At 41.6% G+C, this 24,420-nt stretch overlaps 1 protein-coding gene across 5 annotated transcripts in view; it reads right to left on the bottom strand.

Annotated features, from left to right (window-relative positions):
• Positions 1-24,420, bottom strand: part of ATF1 (activating transcription factor 1) — a 57,543-nt gene that overhangs the window by 16,057 nt on the left and 17,066 nt on the right. For 4 of the 5 annotated variants that reach the window (XM_024257329.2, XM_054527211.1, XM_024257331.2 and 1 more), the window contains one exon: positions 9,701-9,801. In XM_024257329.2, coding sequence (XP_024113097.1) covers positions 9,701-9,801 — 101 coding nt within the window. Of the gene's footprint in view, positions 1-9,700; positions 9,813-24,420 lie in introns of all 5 variants that reach the window. The other variant, XM_024257332.3, reaches the window with a different exon arrangement.

Here is a 24,420-nt window from a genome sequence, read left to right as displayed (position 1 = left end):
GGAGACTTACTACATAGACATTCCCTACTTAAGAACCATTTGGTCACAATGGGTTAAGGATCACAAAAGGTTTTTTTTTTTTCTTTTTGTGAGACAGGGTCTCACTCTGTCACCTAGGCTGTAGTACAGTGGCACGATCATAGCTCACTGCAGCCTTGATCTCCCAGGCTCAAGTGATCCTCCCACCTCAGTCTCCCGAGTGGCTGGGACTACAGGCATGCACCACCACACTCAGCTAATTTTTTGTATTTTTTTGTAGTGACAAGGTATCCCTATGTTGCCCAGGCTGGTCTCAAACTCTTGGGCTCAAGCAATCTGGCCACCTCGGCCTCCCACAGTGCTGGGATTATAGGCATGAGCCACAGTGCCTAGCCTTCCCGTACCTATTATTCTACTCTAATTCCAGTATGATCACAGAGCATACTGTGCATGATTTCAGTTCTTTTAAATTTGTTAAGATTTGTTATGACCCAGAATGTGGTACTTCTTGGCAGATTTTCTTCATTCTACAGCTGGTGGGTCAAGTGTTATAAAAATGTCAATTAGGCCAAGCTCATGCCTGTAATCCCAGCACTTTGGGAGGCCGAGGTAGGCAGATCACAAGGACAGGAGCTCGAGACCAGCCTGGACAATATCGTGAAACCCCGTCTTTACTAAAAATACAAAAAAAGTTAGCTGGGCATGGTGGTGGGCGCCTGTAGTCCCAGCTACTTGAGGCTGAGGCAGGAGAATTGCTTGAACCTGGAAGGCGGAGGTTGCAGTAAGCCAAGATCGCACCACTGCACTCCAGCCTGGGTGACAGAGTGAGACTCCATCTCAGAAAAAAAAAAAAAAGATCTTGTTGGCTTCTGATATCATCTGGCATTAGGTTCTTCTATAATCTTTCTGATTTTCTGACTATAAGTTCTAATGTATCCTGAGACAGGTTTACTGAAGTCATCAACTGCAACTGTGGACCTGTTTCTCTTTTCAGTTGTTAGTTTCTTTTTAGAGACAGGGTCTTGCTGTCACCCACACTAGAGTGTAGTGGCTCAATCATAGCTCACTGCAGCCTCCAACTCCTGGGCAGCTGGGACCAGAGGCACACACCACCACGCCTGGCTAACTTTAATTTTGTGAAGAGACAGGGTCTTACTATGTTGCCCTGGCTGGTCTTGAACTCCTGGGCTCATACAATCCTCCCTCCTTGGCCTCTGGAAGGGCTGAGATCACAGGTGTGAGCCACTGGGCCCTGCCCTACTAGTTTTTGATAAATATATTTTAAAGCTCTTTTGTTAGATGCATACACATTTGGATTATGTCTTCTTGGTGAACTCTTATCATTACGTAATGTCCTTTATCTCTGCAGATTTTCCTTATTCTGAAGTCTATTTTATATGACATTAATATAGCCATGTTAGTTTTTTTCATTAGTGTTTTCGTGGTATGTCTTTAACCATCCTTCTACTTTAGCTATATCATTTTTGAAGTGAGTCATTTTTAAAATCCATTCTAATAATCTTTGTCTTTTTAAAGAAAAATGGCTTTGAGATATAATTCACATACCAAACAATTAACTCATTTAAGCATACAATTCAGTGTTTTTAGTATATTACAGAGTTGTGCAACCACCACTATAATCTAATTTTAGAACACTTTTGTCCCCCTAAAAGAAACTTGGTACCCATTAGCAGCCAATCCATTCTTCTGTTCTCTCTCCCAAGCGCTAACCAACCACTTGCCTACTTTGTTTCTATAAATTTGTCTATTTTGGACATTTCATATAAATGGAATCATACAATATGCAATCTTTTGCAAATGACTTCTTTTAGTTTAATATTTTCAAGGTTTATCCATGTTGTAGCATGCATTAGTACCTCATTGCTTTTTAACTGCTAAGTAAAAATATTCCATTTTATGAACACACCACATTTTGTTTATCCATTCATCACTTAATGGACATTTGGGTTGTTTTCATGTTTTGGCTATTATAAACAATGCTGCTATAAACATTCATGTACAAGTTTTCATATAAATGTATGTTATTTCTCTTGGGTATATAACTAGCATAGGAAGTAGTAGGTCATATGGTAACTTAGTATTCTGAAGAACTGCCAGAATGTTTTCCATAGCAACTGTACTATATATTTTTTTTACATTCTTACCAGCAGTGTATGAGAGGCTTAATTTCTCCATATCATCACCAACACTTATTATTGGTCTTTTTTTTCTATTTTAGTCATCCTAGTGGGTTTGAAGCAGTATTTCACAATTTTGATTTGCAATTCCCTTAATGATAAATGTTGAACATTTTTTCATAGGTTTATTAGTCATTTGTTTATCTTCTTTGGAGAAATTTTTATTCAAATCCCTTGCTCTTTTTTTTTTTTCGAGACAGAGTTTCGCTCTTGTCGCCCAAGCTGGAGCACAGTGGTGCAATCTCGGCTCACTACAACCTCTGCCTCCCAGTTCAAGCGATTCTCCTGCCTCAGCCTCCCTAGTAGTTGGGATTACAAGTGCCCGCCACCATGCCTGACTAATTTTTTGTTTTTTTTTTGTTTTTTTTTTTAGTAGAGACGGGGTTTCACCATGTTGGCCATGCTGGTCTTGAACTCCTAACCTCAGGTGATCCACCCACCTTGGCCTCCCAAAGTGCTGGGATTACACGCATGAGCCACCATGCCCAGCCCCCTTGCTCATTTTTTAATTGGGTCTTAATATTTAGTCTTCTGATCAATTAACATGAGATGTCTTTTCACTTATTTAGATCTTTTTTTTTTTTTTGAGATGGAGTCTCCCTCTGATACCCAGGCTAGAGTACAGTGGTGCAATCTCAGTTCACTGCAACCCCTGCCTCCTGGGTTCAAGTAAATCTTCTGCCTCAGCCTCCCGAGTAGCTGGGACTACAGGTGCAGGCCACCACACCCAGCTAATTTTTGTATTTTTAGTAGAGACAGGGTTTCACCATATTGGCCAGGCTGGTCCCAAACTCCTGACCTCGTGATCCACCCCACCTTGACCTCCCAAAGTGCTGGAATTACAGATGTGAGCCACCGCTCCCAGCCTTACTCAGATCTTTTAAAATTTCTTCCAACAAGGTTTTATAGTTTCCAGTATATGTATTCTTTTTTTTGAGATGGAGTTTTGCTCTTGTCACCCAGGCTGGAGTGCAGTAGCGCAATCTCAGCTCACTGCAACCTCTGCCTCCCAGGTTCAAGTGATTATCCTGCCTCAGCATCCTGAGTGGCTGGAACTACAGGCGCGTGCCACCAGGCCTGGCTAATTTTTGTATTTTTAGAAGAGATGGGGTTTCACCATGTTGGCCGGGCGGGTCTCAAACTCCTGACCTCAGGTGATCGCCTGCCTCGGCCTCCCGAAGTGTTGGGATTACAGGCATGAGCCACTGCACCTGGCCTCCAGTATATGTGTTCTGTTTCTTTTGTTAAATTCATATCTAAGTATAATTTAAATTTATACATTTAATTTTAAACCTTTTATACTTTGTTATTGTAAACAGAATTGTTTTTAAGTTTCATTTTTGGATTAGTCATTGCTAGTATATGGAAATACAGTTGATTTTTGTTATATTGATCTTATATCCTACAACCTTGCTGGAACTTGTTGATTAGTTTTATTTTAATAGATTCTTTAGGATTTTGTATATATAAGATGATGTCATGTACAAAGTGTTTTATTTAGTCCTTTCCAATCAGGATGCCTTTTATTTAATTTATTGACAATTCCCTGAGTGCAATGTTTAGAAGTGGTGAGAGGGGATATCCACATTATTTTCTTATTAGGATGTTAGTTGTGGGTTTTTGGTAGATCCTCTTTATCAGGTTGAGGAAGCAGCCTTCTATTTATCTGTTGAGCAGTTTTATCATGAAAGGGTACTGGATTTTTGTCAAATGCTTTTTCTGTGCCTTGAGATGATCATATGTTTTTTGTTTTGATTCTATTAATATGATGTATTACATTAATTGATTTTCAATTATTAAACCAATTTTGCATTTCAGGGATAAATCCTGTTTGGTCATGGCATATACTACCTTTTATATGTTGTTGGATTTAGTTTGCTAATATGTTGTCGAGGATTTTTTGTGTCTATATTCATGGAGGATATTGGTCTATAGTTTTACAATTGCCTTTTAATTGGTGAGTATAGGCCATCTTCAGTATTGGCTGATCTTCCACTTTATTATTTGCTTTCTGTTTATTCTGTTTTTAAAATTCTTCTGTGTTCCTGCACCTGCATTATTTTGGATTATTTGAAGACTTTTCAAAATTTAATTTCAATCTACTGTATATTTGACTAAATCTTTTTGTGTAGTTTTTTTTTAGTAGTTGCTCTAGGGGTACATAGATACCTAGCTTTTTACAGTCTACATAGAATCAGTATTTTACCACTTCAGGTGGAATGTAGAAACCTTACCACCATATTAGATCTGTTTATATTTCCCTCTTTATATTGTAGATGTCTTATACATTACCTCTGCACACATTAAAAACCCCATCAGAATTTCATAATTTGTTTTCAGCCATCAAATTGATTGATGGATTGACTGGAACAGAGTCTGGCTCTGTCACCCAGGCTGGAGTGCCGTGGCATGATCTCGGCTCACTGCAACCTCCACCTCCCAGGTTCAAGCGATTCTCCTGCCTCAGCCTCCCAAGTAGCTGGGATTACAGGCGCCTGCCACCATGCCCAGCTAATTTTTTATCTTTGTAATAGAGACGGGGTTTTGCTATGTTGGTCAGGCTGGTCTCAAACTCCTGACTTCAGGTGATCTACCTGCCTCAGCCTCCCAAAGTGCTGGGATTACAGGCATAAGCCACCGCGCCCAGCCATCAAATATATTTTAAAGCAGCAGTTCCCAACCCTTTTGGCACCAGGGACCAGTTTCGTGGAAGACAATTTTTCCATGGATAGGGAAGTCAGGGGATGGTTTCAGGATGAAACTGTTCCATCTCAGATCATCAGATATTAGATTCTCATGAAGAGTATGCAACCTAGATCCCTCGCATGTGCAGTTCACAATACGGTTCACATTCCTATGAGAATCTAATGATGCCACTGATCTGACAGGAGGCAGAGCTTGGGTGCTAAGGCTCGCTCACCCGCTGCTCACCTCCTGCTGTGCAGCCTGGTTCCTAATAGGCCACAGAGAGGTACCAATCCACGGCCTGGGGTTTGGGGACCCCTATTTTAAAGAATTCAATAGAAGAAGAACTGTCCATTATATTTGCCCAGATATTTCTGTTGCTGTTTCTTCATTCCTTAAGTTTCTCTCGTCTTAAGAATTTTCTTAGCAGTTGTTTTACAGCAGGTCTGCTGGCGATTATTTCCCTTAGTTTCCCTTCATGAGAATAGTTATTTGACCTCCAAGTCTGAAGGATACTTTCAGTAGACAAAGAATTTTGGGTTGATCGTTTTTTTTCTTTTTATTTTGGGTGCCAAGACCCAGGAGATAATTCTTTTTTCTTTTAGCACTTTAAAAATGCTATTCCATTATCTTCTCGCTTCCATAGTTTCTGATGAGCACTCTGTAGTCATTCACATTGTTCTCTTGTAAGTAATGTGCCATTATTCTCTGGCTACTCACAAGATTTTTCTTTAACTTTAGTTTTCAGCAGTTTGATTATGGTAAGTCTGGGCAATGATTTATTTGTGTTTATCCTGTTTAGAGTTTGCTGAGGTTTTTGAACCTGTAGGTTTACATCTTTCACCAAATTTGGTAATTTTTCAGCCATTATTTTTTCAAGTATTTTTTCTGCACTATACTTTTTTCCTCTCTGAGACTCTAATGACATAAATCTTAGATCTTTGGCTATTGTCTCACAGGTCCCTGAGAATTAGGTAATTTTCCAATCTCTTTTCTATGTTCAGATTGGATAATATCCATTGAATAATCTTCAAAGTTGACCATTTTTTCTCTCATTTCCATTCACTATTGAACCCATCCAGTGACGTTTTATCTCTGTTACTGTGTTTCTTAGCTCTGAAATCTCTATTTTATTCTCTTTATATCCTCTATTTTTGGCCGACAGTTTATACCTTTCATTTCAAGAAAATTCACTTACTTGTTGGAACAGTTTAATAATAGCTTCTTTAAAGTCCTTGTCATATAATTCCAACATTTCTATCATCTAGGAGTTGGCTTCTGTCAACAGTCTTTTCCTGTGCAAGTTGAGATTTTTCCTTGTTCTTTGATACCAAGTAATTTTGGACTCTTTCAATATTATGCTATCAGACTCTGGGTCTTGTTTAACAAAAAATGTTTTATATTCTTGTTGCATGTGCATGTGTGTATTTGGGACAGGGACTCACTCTGTCGCTCAGGTTGGAGTGCATGGCACAATCATGGCTCACTGAAGCATCAACCTCCTGGGCTCAAGTGATCCTCTGCCCTCAGCCTCCTAACTGGGACTACAGATGCACACCACCATACCTAGCTAATTTTTGTATTTTTTGTAGAGACAGGATCTCCTTATGTTACACAGATTGGTCTTAAATTCCTGGACTTAAGTAGTCCTCCCACCTCAGCCTCCAAGTGCTGGGATTACAGGCATGAGCCACAGACCTAGCCTATATTCTTGTTTGACTGGGATTACAGGCATGAGCCACAGACCTAGCCTATATTCTTGTTTTAGAAGGTATCAATCTGGTTGTGTCCAAGCCACAAGTTCTGACCAGCCTTCTGTGGGTTGTGGTTCCAATGTCAGTTCAGTTTCCAAAGTCTTTGCAATGCTATTCATATCTATTACACATGTGCACCAGGTAGTGGCCAGTCTAGAATTTGGGCAATGGTGATCTGTCCTATACATAGTTAAGTTCTAAAAGTCTACATATGCTAGGGAAGCCTATTTTTATTCATTTTTGGTAGAAATGTATGAGGTGCTGGATTTAATCAAATACTTTTTTTCCCTGCATTTATTGAGTTGACTGTATTGTTTCTGCCAATTCTCACTTACGTAGTTTATGTCCTTGCACGTTTGATTTTTGAGTGAATTCATATTTGATTTATACTAATCTGTGGCAATCCAGAAAGCTTAACTTTGAGAAGTTTCTTTTCAGATGTTATAGCCTCCTTGAGAGACCCCTACTTAATAAAGAAATCTCAGGTTCAGGCTGGGCATGGTGGCTCACGCCTGTAATCCTAGCACTTTGGGAGGCCAAGGCGGGCAGATCACGAGGTCAGGAGATTGAGACCATCCTGGCTAACATGGTGAAACCCCGTCTCTACTAAAAAATATAAAAAATTAGCCAGGTGTGGTGGCGGGCGCCTCTAGTCCCAGCTACTCGGGAGACTGAGGCAGAAGAATGGCATGAACCTGGGAGGCAGAGCTTGCAGTGAGCCAAGATTACTCCACTGCACTCCAGCCTGGATGACAGAGTGAGACTCCGTCTCAAAAAAAAAAACCACGAAACTACCCAAATTAATCATTATTACTATTGTTCTAAAAAGCCAATGCTAACTGAAATGAATTGTCTTTGTTCACTATACTTTCTTACATTTATATTCCTTTCATTTTCTTCTTCCTGAAGTATGCACTTAAGTAGTTTCTTTTTTCTTTAGAGATGGAGTCTCGCACTGTCACCCAGGCTGGAGTGCAGTGGCACGATCTCGGCTCACTGCAGCCTCCATCCCCTGGGTTCAAGCTGGGACTACACGCATGTGCCACCATGCCTAGCTAACTTTTGTATTTTTAGTACAGATAGGGTTTCACCATGTTGGCCAGGCTCATTTCGAACTCCTGACCTCAAGTGATCCACCCACCTCGGCCTCCCAAAGTGCTGGGATTACAGGCGTAAGCCACTGTACCCAGCCCCCTTAAGTAGTTTCTTAAATCAGTTTGAAAATGATTATTATTTCACCATCATTTTTGAAAGACTGTTCGGTAGGCACAGAATTCCAGGTCAAAAGTTACTTTCTCTTTGAATTTAAATATTGGAGCCTGAGTACAGTGGCTCATGCCTGTAATAGCAACACTTTGGGAGGCTGAGGTGGGAGGATCACTTGAGCCCGAGTTTGAGACCAGCCTGGTCAACATAGTGGGACTCCATCTCTACCAAAAATTAAAAAAAATTAGGTGAGTATCATGGCATATGTCTATAGTCCCAGGTACTCAGGAGGCTGAGGGGCTGAACCCAGGAGGTTGAGGCTGCAGTGAGCCATGATCACACCACTGCACTCTAGCCTGGGCAACAGGGTGAGACCTCCGTCTCAAAAAAATATGTAATAATTTAAAGATAAAAATAAGGATTTTAGTTCATTGTTTTATACTGTACCTCAAAAATCTGTTGTCAGCTTACTGATCCTTCCTTTCTAGGTAATTGGTCTTTTCACTTGGAAGCTTTTAGCTTTTAAGATCTCCGGTTTATCCTTGGTGTTCTCCAGTTTTACTTCACAACATACACCTAGATGTAGGTTTCTATTAATTTATCTTGTTTGGGACCTTGCTTTCTTATGCTGAGAAATTCATATCCTGAAAATTGCAGTCATTATCATTTTCTCTCCTGGAGAGACTAGAAGCTGGAAGTGCTCTTCCCTCTTCTCTCCTTTTATCTATGTATGTTGTGTACTGGACCTTCTCATTCTGTGTTCTATCTTAACTTCTCTTTGTCTTTCTGTGTTCCATTCTAGGTAATCTACTCAGAGCTGTATCCTCAGGTTCTCTAATTTTATCTTCAGTTACAGGTATTAACCCTTTATCAGATAAGTGGTTTGCAAATAATTTTTTCCCAGTCCGTAAGTTGCCTTTTCATTTTGTTGCTTTGTTTCCTTTGCTACACAGACCCGTTTTTTAGTTTGATGTAGTCCCATTTATTTATTTTTTTGTAGCCTAAGCTTTTGATGTGATATCCAAAAAATCATTGCCAAGGTCAATGTCGAAGAGCTTATCACCTATGTTCTCTTCTAGGATTTTTACGGTTTCAGGTCCTAACATTTAGGTCGCTTATCCATTTGGCGTTGATTTGTGTAATGGTATAAGATAAAGATTCAATTTACTTTTTTTTTTTTTTTTGAGACAGAGTCTTGCTCTGTTGCCCAGGCTGCCACAGTGCAGTGGCGCAATCTCGGCTCACTGCAACCTCCGCCTCCTAGGTTCAAGTGATTCTCCTGCCTCAGCCTCCCGAGTAGCTGGGATTACAGGTGTGCACTACCACACCCGGCTAATATTTCTGTTTTTATTAGAGACGGGGTTTCACCATGTTGGCCAGGCTGGTCTCAAACTCCTAACCTCAGGTGATCTGCCCGCCTCAGCCTCCCAAAGCGCTGGGATTACAGGCATAAGCCACTGCATCCGGCCAAAGGTCCAATTTCATTTTTTCTTGGAGACAGGGTCTTGCTCTATCACCCAGGCTGAAGCACAGTGACACAATCACAGATCATTGTAACTTCAAACTCCTGGCCTCAAGCCATCTTCCCGCCTTAGCTTCTAAGTAGATGGGACTACAGGCGTGTGCCACTATGTCCAGCTAAGTTTTGTATTTTTTGAAGAGACAGGGTCTTGCTATGTTGCCCAGGCTGGTCTTGAACTCCTGGGCTCAAGCAATCCTAGCTCGGCCTCCGAAAGGGCTGGGATTATAGGCGAGGGCCAACCAATTTCATTCTTAACACTGACACGTGCTAACTTCTTTAGTGTAATTTGCACAGCACCTCTTGAACTCATTTGGTACTATTATAACATGCAGGGCTTCATACAAGAGAGTACTCACCTGTAAGATGGGCGCCGTGCGAGGATCCCGTGGGCTTTCTGTGAGGAGCCTATGCTGTCAGATGAGTCCTGAGACTCCTCACTTTCTGATAAAGAAGATACCTAAAAAAGAACTGGCATTAACAATGATGAACAATGCAGGTGGGGAAAAAAACAACTGAATTTTTACTTTTAGAAAAAAATGATCTGTCTCCTGCCAAATTCATTTGTACATTAAATCTAAGGTCTAAAAGAAACAAAAGGAAAAGGAAAAATGAGAAAGTTTATTCCAGGAGCCCAACCTATTAAAGGAATATCAAATATAGCAGGCCCAGAGCTGAGAATAAAGTCTATCCCCCAAATGAAGCAGTACTATTTTACCAGAGTTAAAAAGACCAGGCTCTGATGTCATTCTCCACCCTATTTCTACACTGATGCACATTACTTAAAAGTGTTGTTTTATTACTAACCTACCTGACATGCTAAGTTTGAAAAACCTGTTAGATATTCAACTGCTGACATTGAGACGACCATTAAATATACAAGCCTGCAGGTCTGGGAAGAGGTCTTGGCTAGATACGTAAATTTTGGAGGTCTAGCTTTTTAGAGTCCTTAAAGCCATGAGACTGGATGAGCCCATAGGGGTAAATAGAAGAGGACTGAGGACTAATCTCAGGAACACTAAGAGACTGGATGAAGAGGAGGAACCAGCAAATGAGACTAAGGAGTCACCAGAAAAGAGGAAAGAGAACCAAATGATTGAGCTGTCCATGGAAAACTAGTGAAGACAGCACACTGAGGAGAAAAGAATGATCAACCATGTCCAATGCTGTTTACAAGTTGAGATAAATAAGGACTGAGAACAGACCATTCGATTTAGCAAGGTGGAGGTCACTGGCAACAGCAGGTATAAATATACGCCATTTTAAAATCTATGATTCAATTTTATCTCATTTCACAAGTTAATACATGTAACACTTGGCATGCATATTTTTATAAACTACATCAATACAATATGCAAGTTATAGCAATATTTTACAATTGAGAAAACAAGTTGTTTTCAATGTTTTTTTAAAAATATTTTTTAATTTTTGAGACACGGTCTCGCTTTGTCACCCAGGCTGAAGTGCAGTGGTGCAATGACAGCTCACTGTAGCCTCACCTTCCTGGGCTCAAGCAATCTTCCAGCCTGAGCCTCCTGAGTAGCTAGGATTACAGGTGCACACCACCATGCCCAGCTAATTCATTTTTTTTTAATCTGACAGGGTCTCATTATGTTACCCTGGCTGGTGTCAAACTCCTGGGCTCAAGCAGGCCTCCCAAAGTGCTGGTATTACAGGTGTGGGTCACCGTGTCTGGCCTCAATTTTTTAAGCGTATTAAAACTTTCCAACATTTGTCCAAAGTTAGATTGTGATATCTGACTTTATCTTAAATTTTTTTTTTTTTTCTGAGATGGAGTATTGCTCTGTCGCCCAGGCTGGAGTGCAGTGGCACGATCTTGGCTCACTGCAACCTCCGCCTCCTGGGTTCAAGTGATTCTCCTGCCTCAGCCTCCTGAGTAGCTGGGATTACAGCCACGTGCCACCACACCCAGCTAATTTTTGCATTTTTAGTAGAGATGGGGTTTCACCATGCTGGTCAGGCTGGTCTCGAACTCCTGACCTCATGATCTGCCTGCCTCAGCCTCCCAAAGTGCTGGGATTGCAAGTGTGAGCCACCGTGCCTGGCCGACTTCATCTTAATTTTTAAAAATAAAATAACCCAGGCCGGGCGCAGTGGCTCACGCCTGTAATCCCAGCACTTTGGGAGGCCGAGGTGGGCGGATCACGAGGTCAGGAGATCGAGACCATCCTGGCTAACACGGTGAAATCCCATCTCTACTAAAAATACAAAAAATTAGCCGGGCCTGGTGGTGGGCGCCTGTAGTCCCACCTACTTGGGAGGCTGAGGCAGGAGAAGGGCGTGAACCTGGGAGGTGAAGTTTGCAGTTAGCCGAGATCACGCCACTACACTCCAGCCCGGGCGACAGAGCGAGACTCCAGCTCAAAAAAAATAAAAATAAATAAAAAATAAAATAATCCAAACAGGCCTTTGGCAGGGACATAAGAAATCAATTCTCCACATTAGTTACTATCTATAGAAAGCCTTCCCCTAAACTATTTAGACATGAAATTTCCAGAGAGGCTTCTTTTATATGTTATTTCCTTCAAAAATGAGTTCTAGTATATAACTACTCATTTATATTTCATATTAAATCTATATCATTATACAGAAAATAATTAGTCACAACCCAATAATAATTAAGAAATAATAACCAATAATTTAAAATAAGAAAAATCTGTCACTTTTCTTTTCCTCAAGCATCATATATCTTTTTTTTTTTTTTTTGAGATGGAGCTTGCTCTTGTCGCCCAGGCTGGAGTGCAATGGCACAATCTCGGCTCACTGCAACTTCTGCCTCCCGGGTTCAAGCGATTCTCCTGCCTCAGCCTCCCAAGTAGCTGGGTAGCTAGGATTACAGGCACCTGCCACCATGCCTTGCTCATTGTTGTATTTTTTAGTAGAGATGGGGTTTCACCATGTTGGCCAGGCTGGTCTCGAACTCCTGACCTAGTGATCCGCCCATCTTGGCATCCCAAAGTGCTGGGATTACAGGTATGAGCCACCGTGCCTGGCCATAAAATACTCCATTTCTAATCTAATTATTTAACTACACTGTCTGTCCCTAAGCTTACTCCAAAGCCTTCCAATGAACTTAAAATAAATTGTAAAACTAAGGAATTACTTGTAATTAAAATAAAAAATTTATCTTTAATAACAGCAGCAGCAAATAAGACTAAAATTTCCATATAAACACTAAAAAAATCCATGCAGCCACCTCCTTTCTCATGGGAATACCACATAAAGATGCAGCTCTAGTTTTGACAACATTGCCATAATCAGGAGAAGAAAAGAGGAATATAGCTTTTCTTCTAGGAGAGCTGCTTCTAAAAATGAGAGATGACCAAAGGTATCCTGGGACTCACAGAAATTGGAAGACAAAATGGGAAAAGTAGAAAGAAAAGGAATCTAGGATGGCTCTTTCTTTCCTACTTTTGTCAGGCGTTAACATGAAGGTAGATAAATACAAATAAGAACTTTCCTCTACTACAAGAAAACTCTTTTATTTGCCCTCCATAAAGCATATGGTAGGTAGGTACTGACTCCATAAAGCATATAGAAAATACCTGGGATAAAAGGGTGCTTTCCCTTTAAAAAAAAAAAAAAAGTCCCTCATTTCCTTAAATCATAAGCAATAACTTTCCCTAAAATTGTCTTCTATTTTCACTAGGTATTATATACATGAAACTAGAAATTCTAAAACTTTTCTATTTGCCTGATTTGGTCTGCAGTCTAATTTGTAGGACAACTTTATCTTGGTTTATAATATTACAGGTACAGCAACTGCAATGTATCTGTAGATTCAGGGTATAAAAGTCCCAACTCTCGACCACTAAGTCTTCAAATTTCTATACCATTTGCACATGTGGTGGGTGAATTACAGAAGACTGGGCTGTCTGGATGACCCCCTGAACCTGTACTTGCTCTCCAGGAAGATGTATAATTGTCACTGGAGCAGATCCTCTTAATGACATCAATAGAACAAATACAAATTCAATTAACAAAATATACATTGTACCTATGCACATAAGATAGCTGAGTTCTTAATGCTGGAAACACATTTCAGAGCTGATTATATTTAATCACATCATTAACCAAACATTAGGTACCTTCTATTGACCAGAGGCTGAACTAGGGATTGAGAGTACAAACTAACTATAACAAATAGAATAAGAGTTATAATAGAGGAAAATTACAAAGTACTGTTCTGTGAGAGCAAAGAAAGGGTGTTATTTCATCTGGGTTTTGAATAATTAACAATTATCTGAGGGTATGTATGGAGGGGCAGGAGTTAGGGGACTGGAAGGTATTTTAGGCAGAGGAACTGACTGTGCAAAAACATGGAGAATCTTTAGCACATGCTATTGTGAAGAGATACGGTTGAAAACTAACCAAGAAACCAAGAGTCAAAAAGTGAGTGAAACACCAACTTTGGGCAGCATCTTGAAAAAAAAATAAAATATTTCAAGTAAATGACTGAATCACAAAATTATAATTTATTTCTGTTGAAATCAGATGCGGTTTCATGGAAATACCATGATAAAATGTTAAACTAAGAAAAGTCCACTCATCATCCCTCCAGGCTCACCTCAGGTCCTACCTCTTCCAAAAAGCTTTCTCAAATATTTTCAGTTAACAGAGATCTCACGCCTTCCTCTGGACTACTCTGGTCCATACCATTCCTCTCAGATTTAAATCACAAAATAAAACCTGGATTACTTCTCAGGCCCTGAAAGTAAGTTTCCTGCCTGCTCCCCTGTTCTCTTTCTTCACATTGGGCTCCAAGAATACTGCTTTCCCTGTTCTTCTTTTTTTTTTTTTGAGACTGAGTTTCACTCCTTCCCAGGCTGAAGTGAAGTAGCACGATCTAGACTCACTGCAACCTCTGCCCCTGGGTTCAAGTGATTCTCCTACCTCAGCCTCCAGAGTAGCTGGGATTACAGGCATGCGTGACACGCCCAGCTAATTTTTGTATTTTTAGTAGAGACGGGGTTTCCCCATGTTGGCCAGGCTGGTCTCGAATTCCTGACCTCAGGTGATTCGCCCGCCTCCACCTCCCAAAGTGCTAGGATTACAGGCGTGAGCCACTGCGCCCAGTCTTCCTGTTCCCTTTCTTCTTTCACTGAAAGTTCTTTTCCTCATCCCAAGACTAGATTAAACAAACTCCAGTCTCATCATCCCTCAAAATGCCTAGGGTCATGAAATTCTGTATAAAATTTATCCAGCCACTGAGAACCGTAACCTCCATTTGTAGCACAAACAATGCCATTCAACTCCCTCCTACTAACTGACCAAATTCTTGACCAATGGCTTTTGTCACGCCAAGGTTCTGTCCCCAGAATGACACCAGAGCCCCCTTAAAACGCCTGCCTGAGAAAGTTCAATTCTACCAAAAAAATTTATTGTTCCAGCCAAAACTTGACTATAGGCCCCATCCTCACTTTTCTTACAGCATTTTAGAAAACTTGCTGTTATGAATCCTTTCTCTGTCCTGTGAGATGTAGATATTCTAAAACCTAGAAATCTTTCTTTGGGCCTGTAAATGTAGTAACCAAGAAAGAAAAGATTTGCTCCCTGTCTCCCAGTCTGTGGGAGAGTAGGAGCCTAACTTTGACAAGTGCCAATGAGCAAGCAGGATGGCTAATCATAGTGACAATTCCTTCCCTCCCCCAAACATCTTATGTACTTTTCCTTTAGAACACCCCAATATTTAAAAAGCTTTCCATCTGTTTCAGTGGAGCTGAGCTCAGTTTATGTTGGTGTTTCTCTCCTATACTGCAGTAATCTGATAAAATCTGTCTCGCTGCCTTTAACATGTGTCCAGCTCTGTTCCTCTTTGACAGTACCCCAATATGGGCATAGAGAAACTGAAGAATAAGAATAAACAAAGAGCTGTGTGCAGGGACTCATGCCTATAATCCCAGCACTTTAGGAGGACAAGGCAGGCAGATCCCTTGAGCCCAGGAGTTCAAGACCAGCCTGGGCAACATGGGTAAAATGCAGTCTCTACAAAAAATACAAAAATTAGCCAGGTTGGGCAGCGCATGCCTATAGTCACAGCTATGTGGGAGGCTAAGCTGGGAGGATTGCTTGAGCACAGGAGGTGAAGGTTGTGGTGAGCTGTGATTGCACCACTGCACTCCAACTCTAGCCTGGGTGACAAAGTAAGAACTGTCTCAAAAAAAAAAAAATAGAACCCACAAGTCTTCAGAGTCCAGCTCTAGAGTTACCATTACACTTGGAAAACATTAACAAAACGTCTCCCCACCTTTCAACAACTGAAGCCACTCAGCTAATGGAGAGAGCGTATGATAGGATTAATTTACATTTCTAAAAGACTAAGGGCCATCATTCCTCAAAGGTTTCTGGCAATCCATGTGATTTAATGCAGGCTGTGGGTCTGGCAGGTTGAAAAGGAAAAGAGGCACCAGATTTTGATTTAGCTAGTGGTAGTCCCTATCCCTTATTACTACGGTTCGTCTAACCTCACAAAATGCTCATTACTCAGGGTCTCAAAGTCCTGATTCTCTTCCCAACCCCACTCTCAAACCTGATAATCTAAATATTGAGAGACCTTTCAAAGGAGGAAAGGGAGGACCTGGTCCCCCAGTCTTTTTTTTTGGGAGGGGGGCAGGGTCTCACTCTGTCAACCAGGCTGGAGGGCAGTGGCACAGTCTCGGCTCCCTGCAACCTCTGCCTCCTGCGTTCAAGCGATTCTCCTGCCTCAGCCTCCTGAGTAGCAGGGATGACAGGCGCCCACCACTTCCGGCTAATTTTTGTATTTTTAGTACACATGGGGTTTCACCATGTTGGCCAGGCTGGTCTCAAACTCCAGGCCTCATGTGATCTGCCCACCTCCCAAAGTGCTAGGATTACAGGTGTAAGCCACTGCACTCTGCCACAACTTCATACTACTTCTCTGTCCACTGGTTCACTTACATTATAAAGATTCTAGATCCTAAATTATCAGTCCAAAACCTAAAATAGAGCAAGAACAAATAAAAATAAATAGTAAACAGGCCAGGCATGGTGGCTCACACCTGTAATCACTTTGGGAGGCCGAGGTGGGCAGATCACCTGAAGTCAGAAGTTCAAGACCAGCCTGACCAACATGGTGAAACCCCATCTCTACTAAAATTACAAAAATTAGCCGGGCGTGGTGGCGCACGCCTGTAGTCCCAGCTACCTGAACTGCTTGAACCCAGGAAATGGAGGTGGAAGTTGTAGTGAGTTGAGATCGCGCCACTGCACTCCAGCCTAGGCAACAGAGCGAGACTCTGTCTCCAAAAAAAAAAAAAAAATCTCATTTAATATACATTAACACTGAACTACGTATCAGTCGCTAGCACTGTAACGCATGCCTGAATGAAACTTATCTAACACATGTATTTCCTCCATAAGGCACATCACAGCCTTCTTGCACTTAGAACACAAGATAGCACTTTGTACTATACTTGGGAGTCAATGTTAAATAGCAAAATCACCAACAAAAAGGAGAAAAATGCAAAAAATGTGGTTATACTAACTAGACCACAAAGAGGCCAATTGTTTATACTATGAGAGCTGATGCAAGAAGACACAGCATCACCTTGTTTGACCTCAGCTAGGAATATAGGAGTGACTCAAATTTTTTGCCACTTTGCACATGTCCATGAATGACCACAAAAGTGCCGTGAGTGTTTTTGGAGTTAGAAATAAATTTTATCAAGTAGGCAAATTTGCAAATACAGAATCTGTGAATAATAGGAACCAGCTCCAGCTACTCAGGAGGCAAAGGCAGGAGAATCACTGGAGGGCAGGAATTTGAGGCTAAAGAAATATGATCATGCCACTGCACTCCAGCTTAAGCAACAGAATAATACTCGGTTTCCAAAAAAAAAAAAAAAAAGGGCCAGGTGCAGTGGCTCACGCATGCCAGCACTGCACTTTGGGAGGCTGAGGTGGGCGGATTATTTGAGCTTAGGAGTTTGAGACCAGCCTGGGCAACACTGCAAAACCCCGTCTCTACAAAGAAATACAAAAAATTTAGCCAGATATCATGGCACACACCTGTGGTCCCTGCTACTTGGGAAGCTGAGGCGGGAGGATTGCTTGGGCACAGGAGGTCAAGGCTGCAGTGAGCTATGTTCACGCTACTGCACACCAGTCTGGGTGACAGAGTGAGACCCTATCTCAAAAAAAAAGATTGGCTATAAAATAGTTAATTTTTATTCCTCATCTTATTTGACCTATCAGCCACATTTTACACAGCTGACCATCACTCATTCTGATTTCCAAGATTTGAGTTACTCTTGATTTTCCTCCTACCTCACTGACAATCCCTCTTCAATGTCCCCAAACTCCAAATGCTAAAGAAGCCCAGATCCACTGACTCATCTCTACAATACTTACCCCTCAGTAATGCCATCTAGTCACATGACTTTGATCACACTACACCTATGTTAAAGAGATATTGTTCCACAGTTCTTGGGCACTCTATTTTTCTCCCTGCCCTTTCCTTCGTTCTCTGTTTTCATTGTGGGTAATTTCTACTGACCTATCTTCAAGTTCACTGATTCTTTTCTCAGCTGTGTCAAGTCTACTAATAAACCCAAACATATACTTCACTTGTGTCACCATCTTTTTTTTTTTAGACAAGGCCTCACTCTGACACCTAGGCTGGAGTGCAGTGGTGCGATGTTGGCTCACTGCAACCTCTGCCCACTGGGCTCAAGCAATCCTCCCACCTCAGCCTCTTGAGTAGCTGGGACCACAGGGTGTGCACCACCATGCCTGGCTTTTTTTTTTTTTCTTTTGTATTTTTAGTAGAAATGGAGGCTTGCCATGTTGCCCAGGCTGGTCTTGAACTCTTGAGCTCAAGCAATCTGTCTGCCTCAGCCTCCTAAATTGCTGGGATTACAGGCGTGAGCCACCACACCATTTTTATTTCTAACATTTCCATTTGACTTTTTCATATAGTTTCTAACCCTCTGCTGAAATTCCCCAGCTGTCCGTGCATGTTTTCTACCTTTCCCACTGGAGCCTTTAACATATTATTCATTCTTATTTGAAATTCACTCTCTGATAGTTCCAACAGCTGGGTTATCCTGAGTCTGGTTCTGTTTATTGTTTTGGTTTTTGACAGTGAGTTGCTTTTTTGTGTGCTCTTGGTATGTGTTTTATAATTTTTGCCTGAATGACAGACATCATGAATAAGACACTAGAGACTAAAGTAAATAGTATTTATCTTCCGAAATGGGAAAACCAGAGGGTACACCTCTTCACTAGGGTGTGTGTGTGTGTGCGTAGGGAAGGGTTTGAGTCATCTATTCAGGAACTGAGCTGGGTTTGGATTTTGTTGTTGTTTGGATTACCTTAAATGTACTACCAGCTTCAAATTCCTCCAGTGTGACTTTCTGCTTAGGGTGGGGCTGGTATGTCAGAGGGTTTCTCTCATTGTTCTTGCCACACCCTCAGCCTTAGGCTTCATCTGTTCATCTGCCCCAAAGAGGCTCTTTCCAAACTCTTGTCCCTCCCCCAGGGTAGATTGCTATTGCTTGACTTGACAGCACCAACAGGGAGGTTCTCTGTTGTCCTGGCCCAGTCTCAGTCTCAGGTAGGCCCTATGTCCCTGGGTTACAGGGGTTGGGGCTTTCTCCCAGTGGCAGAAAAACTCTAATAGTCTAAGCCCTTAACAGTTTCCTGCCGTTCCCTCAGGGTTTGTGGGTTTTCTTTTTCTTTTTACTTTTCCCAAACACAATGGAAAACAGGGTTTATTCCCTTTCTCCCAGTGGCTTAAAGCCTTTTCTTCCAAAGGAAAAAAAGGTCCAAGTGGGCCTGTACCACCTACCAAGGCATTCTCTGGTCTCCCTTGTGTCCCCAGCCCCATTTTTCTCCTAAGAAACTGCTGGAGGTCCTCGGAGAAAAACCTACAAGAGGGTATGAACTGTCTTTGTGTCTGCAGCTCCCAAGGATTCTATATGCTCACGCTTGCCTACACTTGGACTTTAGCAAGTCATTAATTTTCCTGCTAGTATGCAGCCCTGCTTTCTTTCTGTGCTCTGCCACAGGTGAGCCACGCCCACACCCCACCTCTATGAGTTTATTATTTTATAGAACATACAACTTATTCTTGTTTTAGGGTAAGAGTAACATTCTTTCCAGCTTTCTGCATCCTAGGGGGAGTCTGGAAATCATTCCATGATTATAAATACCACCTATACAGCCACAACTCCTAAATTTAGATTTCTAGTCTGGACCTCTCTCCTGGACCCCAGACTCATGTATCTAGCTGCCTACTGGATAAATCTACTTGGATGGTCTGCCCAACAGATTTTAGGGTGGCCCCCATGATCTGCAGCTCCTGGTGTTTGGGACTTTGTCTAATCCTCTCCCCTTGAGAGTGGAAGGGACTTGTGACTTGCTTCTAACCAACCTCATTAAGCAAAGATGATGGGACGTCATGTTTTATCATAAAGAAATGGGATGTTATGTTTTATCACAAGGAAATGGGATGTCATTCCTTTGATTATATTATGTATAAGACTGTCTTGCTAGCAGACTTGCTCTCACTCTCCTGCTGGACTTGAAGCAGGCTGCCATGCTGTGAACTGCATACGGAGAGGATCACGTGGTAGGGAGTTACTGGTGGCCTTTAGGAGCTATGAGCAGCCTCCAGCCAAGAACCAACCAAAAAACTGAAGCACTCAGTCCTACAGCCACAATGAAATGAATTCTGCCAACAAACTAAGTGAGCTTGGAAGTAGATTCTTCTCTAGTCTAGCCTCCTGCTAAGAACTCAGCCCTAGCCAATGCCTCAGTTGCAGTTTGGTGTGAGACCTCAAAGCAAAGAACCCAGTTAAGATATGCCTGACCCCACACAAACTGTGAGATAATAAATGTGTGTTGTTTTAAGCTATTAGCTTTGTGGTGATTTGTTCTGCAGCACAGAAAACCAACACAGATAATATTACAGACGTAACATGCCTAAAGACCAAATTCCTGATTGCCAACATTCCCCCAAAAAGAAATGGAAAACATCATCCAGTGTTGTCCATCTCAATAAATGGCAATTATATATATACGTTTGTGTGTGTGTGTGTGTATGTATATATATATAATTTTTTTTTTTTGAGACGGGGTGGGTCTACACTATGTTGCCCAGGCTGGTCTGGAACTCCTGGGCTCAAGCAGTCCTCCCACCTGAGCCTCCCAAGCAGATGGGATTACAGGTATGCACTACCACGCCCAGGTCAAGTAATTTCATTCTTAACAGTTGCTCAAACCAAAACTGTGACGTCAATCTTGGCTCCTTCCTTTATTTAAAACTCCACATCCAATCCAAAAGCAAATACTATTGGCTTTACAACCAATATATATCCAGAATCTAACTTTGTCTCATCACTACCCCAGCTACCACACTGGTTCAAACCATTGTCATCTCCCATGTACATTACTGTAATGCCTTCTAACTAGTTTTCCTGTTTCTATTCCACAAAGCAGTCTGAGTGATTCTTTTAAGATACGCCAGATAACATTTCCACTCAAAACACTCTAAAGGTTCCCCGTGTCACCCAGATTAAAACACAAAAATTTTACAGTGGCATATGGCCTACGTTATCTGGCACTCTCCCCTCTTCGCACCCCAACCCTCTCTGCCTCATCCTCTATCAATCCCTCTCCCAACACACTGGCCACCTCGGTGTTCCTTGACTGTATCAAGCACATATTAGTCTCACAGTTTTACAACTGTTGATCCATATAATTGAACAGGTATTTCCTCAGACAAATGTCTCTGTCTACCTTGTATAAAAAGAGAAGTCCCCTGTCCCCACCACCAACTCTCTCTCTCTCCTATCGTGCTTTATTTGTCTCCATGGCACATATTACCAACTGATAGGTTTTGTTGCCTGTCTCTCCAAAATTAGAATATAAGTTCCAAGAGAGCTGAGAATTTTGTTCACTGCTATATCCCCAGTTTATACTGAATTATTGTAAAATACTGTTTCCTTTACATAATTTTTTTCTTTTTTTTTTTTTGAGACAGGATCATGCTGTTACCCAGCCTGGAGTGCAATGGTGCAATCACGGCTCACTGCAGCCTTGACCTCTGGGGCTCAGGTGGTCCTCTCACTTCTGCCTCCTGAGTAGTTGGGACTGCAGACAAATGCCACCATACCTGGCTAAATTTTTTTATTTTTTAGTAGAGACAGAGTCTCACTATGTTGCCCAGGCTGGTGTCAAACTCCTGGGCTCAAGTGATCCTCAGCATCCCAAAGTGCTGGGATTATAGGTGTGAGCCACCGTGGCCAGCCACTTTTTTTTTTTTTTTTTTAGACAGAGTCTTGCTCTGTCGCCCAGTCTGGAGTGCGGTGGTATGATCTCGGCTCACTGCAACCTCCACCTCCCCGGTTCAAGCAGTTCTCTGCCCCAGCCTCCCGAGTAGCTGGGATTAAAGGTGCATGCCACCATGCCCAGCTAATTTTTGTATTTTTAGTAGAGACGGGGTTTCACCATCTTGGCCAGGCTGGTCCTGAACTCCTGACCCTGTGATCTACCCGCCTCGGCCTCCCAAAGTGCTGGGATTACAGGCGTGAGCCACTGTGCCCGGCCTGCCAGCCATATTATTTTTAAAAAATCACTATGAAATGATTTACTATCTAGAAATGTATTTATTCCACCTCACTGTAAATATGCTTCTGAGGAAATTTGGAGAAGAATCACATCTAACTAAAATAACTGAAATATACACATAAGTAAGCCAACTGAATTAGAACATTTCTGTAAAGTGCTCTATTAACAGAAAAATAATCAAAGAAAGACTCCACCTTATTTTTCTAGCACCATCTGGAGAAGACACTGCTATTCTTCACAGATATAGCCAAATAAGGCAGAAGGATATATCAAGCTTAAAGGACTAACCCTTTGGGTCACTGGTTTTCAAACCTTTTGGTCACAAATCCTTTCGACATTCTTAAAACTTATTGAGGACCCCCCAAAATTATTATTTCAGTTATATTTATTAATACTTACCATATTTAAAATTAAATTTAAAAAAATTAACAGTTCATTTCAAAATACAATAACAATCCATTACACGTTACCATACCTATTTCCATTAACACATTTTCAAAAATAATTAGTGAGAGAAATGGCATTGTTTTACATTTCTGCAAATTTCCTTAATATCTGGCTTAATAGAAAACAGCTGAAATCAGCCGGGTGCAGTGGCTCACGCCTGTAATCCCAGCACTTTGGGAGGCCGAGGTGGGTGGATCACTTGAGGTCAGTAGTTCAAGACCAACCTGGTCAATATGGTGAAACCCCATCTCTACTAAAAATACAAAAATTAGCTGGCCGTGGCAGTGGGCACTTGTATTCCCAGCTACTCGGGAGGGTGAGGCAGGAGAATCACCTGAACCCAAGAGGCAGAGGTTGCAGTGAGCCAAGATGGCACCACTGCACTCCAGCCTGGGCGACAGAGCAAGACTCTGTCTCAAAAAAAAAAAAAAAAGGCCGGGCGCGGTGGCTTAGGCCTGTAATCCTAGCACTTTGGAAGGCTGAGGCGGGCAGATCACGAGGTCAGGAGATAGAGACCATCCTGGCTAACAAGGTGAAACCCCGTCTCTACTAAAAATACAAAAAATTAGCCGGGCGTGGTGGCGGGCGCCTGTAGTCCCAGCTACTCGGGAGACTGAGGCAGGAGAATGGCATGAACCCAGGAGGCGGAGCTTGCAGTGAGCCGAGATCGCGACACTGCACTCCAGCCTGGGTGACAGAGCAAGACTCCGTCTCCAAAAAAAATAAAATAAAAATAAAAAAACAAAGAAAAAGAAAACAGCTGAAATCTCTTATCTGATTCTACATTAATTATGTTATCATACATTGTTTTGGTTGAATTATATGAAGAAAATCTGCCCTCACATAGATATGCAATTAGAAAAGATGTGTAGTGTTTTAAAAGCCTTTTCATTTAATTGTATTCTTTGATACAACAGCAAAACTCAGCAAGTTATAATTTCTTAAAGGTTATTTGCTATGTACAGTCTGAACTTTGTGTATTGTTAACACTAAAATCCATTAGTCACATCTTGCACTTTAAATGGCTCTTACACTCATGCATGATTTTTTTTTTTTTTTTGGAGATAGGGTCTCACTCTGTCACCCAGGCTGGAGTGCAGTGGCATGATTATAGCTCACTGCTGCCTTGAACTCCTGGGCTCAAACAATCCTCCTGCTTCAGCCAAGTAGCTGTTACTACAGGTGTTGTAGTGCCACCATACCCAGCTAATTTTTAAAACTTTTTTGGCCGGGTGTGGTGGCTCACGCCTATAATCCCAGCACTTTGGGAGGCTGAGGTGGGTGGATCACCTGAGGTCAGGAGTTTGAGACCAGTCTGGCCAACATGGTGAAACCCTATCTCTACCAAAAATACAAAAAATTAGCTGGGTGTGGTGGCGGGTGCCTGTAATCCCAGCTACTCAGGAGGCTGAAGCAGGAGAATCGCTTGAACCCGGGAGGCGGAGGTTGTAGTGACCCGAGATCGAGATTGTGCCACTGCACTCCAGCCTGAGAGACAGAGCGAGACTCCGCCTGGAAAAACAAAAACAAAAACAAAGAAAACAACTCTAAATACAGTTAGGCCTCTTTATTCATGGGTTCTGCATCCATGAGTTTCACATCTGTGGATTCAACCAACCACAGATTGAAAATATTCAGGAAAAAAAAATTTCTCTATACTGAACATGTACAGACTTTTTTTCTTGTCATACAGTATAACTATTCACATAGCATTTACATAGTATTAGGTATTAAAAGTAATCTAGAAATAAAGTATACAGGAAAATATGTAGGTTATATATAAATACCATGCCATTTTCTATCAGGGTCTTTAAGCGTCACACATCTTGGTATCTGTGAAGGTCCTGGAACCAGTCTCCCACAGATACTGAGGGATGACTATATACTTTGTTTAAAAGAAAATAAAACCAAATGATCTGGACAAGATATTTAAAGTCCACCTTCTTTTCTTATATTTTAACATTTTATACAGTCTTTTTTGCTTGTTTTTCTATTTTATTATTTATTTATTTATTTTTAC

The sequence above is a fragment of the Pongo abelii genome, chromosome 10 (assembly GCF_028885655.2).
Source record: "Pongo abelii isolate AG06213 chromosome 10, NHGRI_mPonAbe1-v2.0_pri, whole genome shotgun sequence".
Lineage (NCBI taxonomy): Eukaryota > Metazoa > Chordata > Mammalia > Primates > Hominidae > Pongo > Pongo abelii.
The sequence above is the reverse complement of the archived record's forward strand: the minus strand, read 5'-3'. Positions and strand labels throughout refer to the sequence as shown.